At 41.8% G+C, this 2561-nt stretch overlaps 1 protein-coding gene across 1 annotated transcript in view; it reads left to right on the top strand.

Moving 5' to 3' along the window:
• tgfbrap1 (transforming growth factor, beta receptor associated protein 1) overlaps positions 1-2561 on the top strand; it is a 20793-nt gene that overhangs the window by 14962 nt on the left and 3270 nt on the right. The window contains exons 10-11 of the mRNA XM_014003034.1: positions 343-486; positions 1018-1171. Coding sequence (XP_013858488.1) covers positions 343-486; positions 1018-1171 — 298 coding nt within the window. The remainder of the gene's footprint in view (positions 1-342; positions 487-1017; positions 1172-2561) is intronic.

Below are 2561 nucleotides of genomic sequence, written 5' to 3'. Positions count from 1 at the left end.
AGTATCGCAATATATCGGGATATATCGTATCGTGACCCCTCTGTCATGATATGTATCGTATCGCCAAATTCTTGCCAATACACAGCCCTAGTTATTAAAAAAGTTATTTAACTTTGCTCCACCTTAAATGGTCTGATAATGACGACGTTAAACTTCTGGTTTTAGAAAAATAAAATGATGAACTGTTTTCCTGTTTTTGGAGTATAAAATGGAAATACCATCTGTTTATTAATGTCTGTTTTTTTTAAACGAATCAAAGTACACAGACCCTATTATCATAATTTGCACAAAGTGATGTTTTTAATTTGTAACAACCAAACTTTTCTTCTTATATTTTTGCAGATGGGCGTTCAAATCTTCACCAAGAGGCCTGCGAGTAAAGATCAGCCTGAACTGAACCCAGACGACGTGGTCGCCTACCTGGGAAAGCACAGCCAGGCGCTGCTTCTCTACCTGGAGYATGTTGTGCTGGAGAAAAGAATACAGGTAACTGTAAATCACAAGCGTGATTAAAGACACTGAGTTCAGAGAGCTGAGCGTGCTGATTCAGTCAGACAGGAAACAGATCAGCACAACGGCAGTGCTGACGAATCACTGCTGATACGACCAGCAAAACGTTAAAAACTGCCAAATGCTGTGGTTTAGGCAGCGACTCGGGCTGAAATGAGAAGTTTGTTTCTGAGAGCAGCTGATTGTGACCCGCTGTTGGAAAGCAGAACCACCTCTGCAGCCGATCCAAACGGTAGGAATCAAAAGATTCCCCCAGGAGTATCACTTCAGTGAAGAACTTGTTTGAACAGTTTCTCCTCTGAACCACATTCTGGATGTGAAAGTTTCACGAAGCGGGTCACATGAGACCCAGGCGGCRCTCCTGAAAACTTCCTCCTACGGTTGTCACAGAGACTCTGCTCGATGAGAAGCTGGAGCTCGTCCACGTCCCGCCCAGACGAGCACAGGAGGCGTCAGATTCATGTTTTTTATGAATTAACATTTTTCTCACGTTTCCACCTCTTCCAGAAAGAGAAGTTCCACACACACTTGGCCGTGTTGTACCTGGAGAAGGTCATGTCGTTGCTGTCAGGTGATGAAGACGAGCAGCTGGCCAAAGCCAGGGAGAAGCTGCAGGCCTTTCTCAGGGAGTCCAGCTTGTACCGCGTACAATTCATATTAGGTAAGACAAACGTTTAAAGATTACTGCTACGTGACTTTGGCTGTACGGCACTACGGTTTTACTGTGTTTTGATTAGGGCTGGGTATCATGGCCAATTCTCTAAATCGATTCGATTTCAGTTCATAAAGTTCTGATTCGAAGATTTGATTCGATTTAAAGGCACAGTGTGTAGGATTTGTTGTTTTCAGCGACATCTAGTGGTTGAATAATCCTCCCTGGTCCTCCCCCCACCCCCTCCCCCTGCTTCCAAACACTACGGTGTCTCTCAGTTGTCAAAAACCTTTGATAATTCCAACTGCGATGTCTACCAGCAGCTTCAAGTGGTAAGATTAAGAGCTTTAATAAGTAAAATTATACCAGCTATGTTTACATCCACAAATTTTTTTAATCGAATTGAAATGTATTCAGATTAAATAATCCGAATGTACTGTTTACATGGACACAATCCGATCATGACAAGTGTTTACATGCACTGGACTTTTATTCAGAATAAAAGTCCGGACATGCGCAGTGTTGTAAACATTCAGCTCTACTTCCGTGTTACAAACGTAAACAAAGCTCCTCTGTGCGCTCAGGACAGACCGTGTCAGCTTTTAATAACGGTAGAGACGCCGTTACTCCTCGATTGAGCTGCAGATGAAGCAATACGTGCTTTTTATTTTTATTTTTTGCGAAGCAACGTCTGCTGTTTGCCTCCTTTTTCATCTGTTAAGAGAGCGAGGAGGAAAAGTTCTGCATGGTGCTGCGCAGCTGGAGCGCTGCTGTCCCATCGGGTAAATGAAAGTCAGCAGACATGCACACAGTTCAGTTTTCTACAATCAGAAAAAGATGATCAGATTAAGTGTTTACATGAGCCTCACTCCGATTATCAATCGGCATAACCCACCCTTTTCATTCGGATTAAAAATTCATTTGGATCGAGCTCAATCAGATCAGAATAATCCGAACGGGCTGTTTACATGACGCATTTTTATTCCAGACGGCCGTTTAATCTGATTACTTTTGTCCATGTAAACGTAGCTAATGACATACAACAAATATTACATTTATAGTATTACAACTAAAACCATTTTTGACGCCGCCACCGCAGTTTGTCCTTCATGAGCCTTCGTAGACAAGATGGCGGCTGCCTGTGTGGCGACCCGCGACCAATTTTATCAGGTAAAAATAACAAAACAAAGTCTTTGTCTGCAATGATTAGACATGTTTTTTTATTATTGTCATTAGTGATTATCTTAATTTCGGCTAAAAGACTTGACAGAATCCTACAGACTGTTCTTTTAACAAAGTATTTAGTTTGTTTACAGCCTCAGCTGGACCACCCTGGCTGCTGTAGTAAATAAAATAAATCACGTTTTAAAGATGATTTTAAATTAACTGACTTTAAAAC

Source organism: Austrofundulus limnaeus, unplaced genomic scaffold, assembly GCF_001266775.1.
Source record: "Austrofundulus limnaeus strain Quisiro unplaced genomic scaffold, Austrofundulus_limnaeus-1.0 Scaffold16, whole genome shotgun sequence".
Classification (NCBI taxonomy): Eukaryota; Metazoa; Chordata; class Actinopteri; order Cyprinodontiformes; family Rivulidae; genus Austrofundulus; species Austrofundulus limnaeus.
This window is presented reverse-complemented; position numbering and strand designations above follow the sequence as displayed.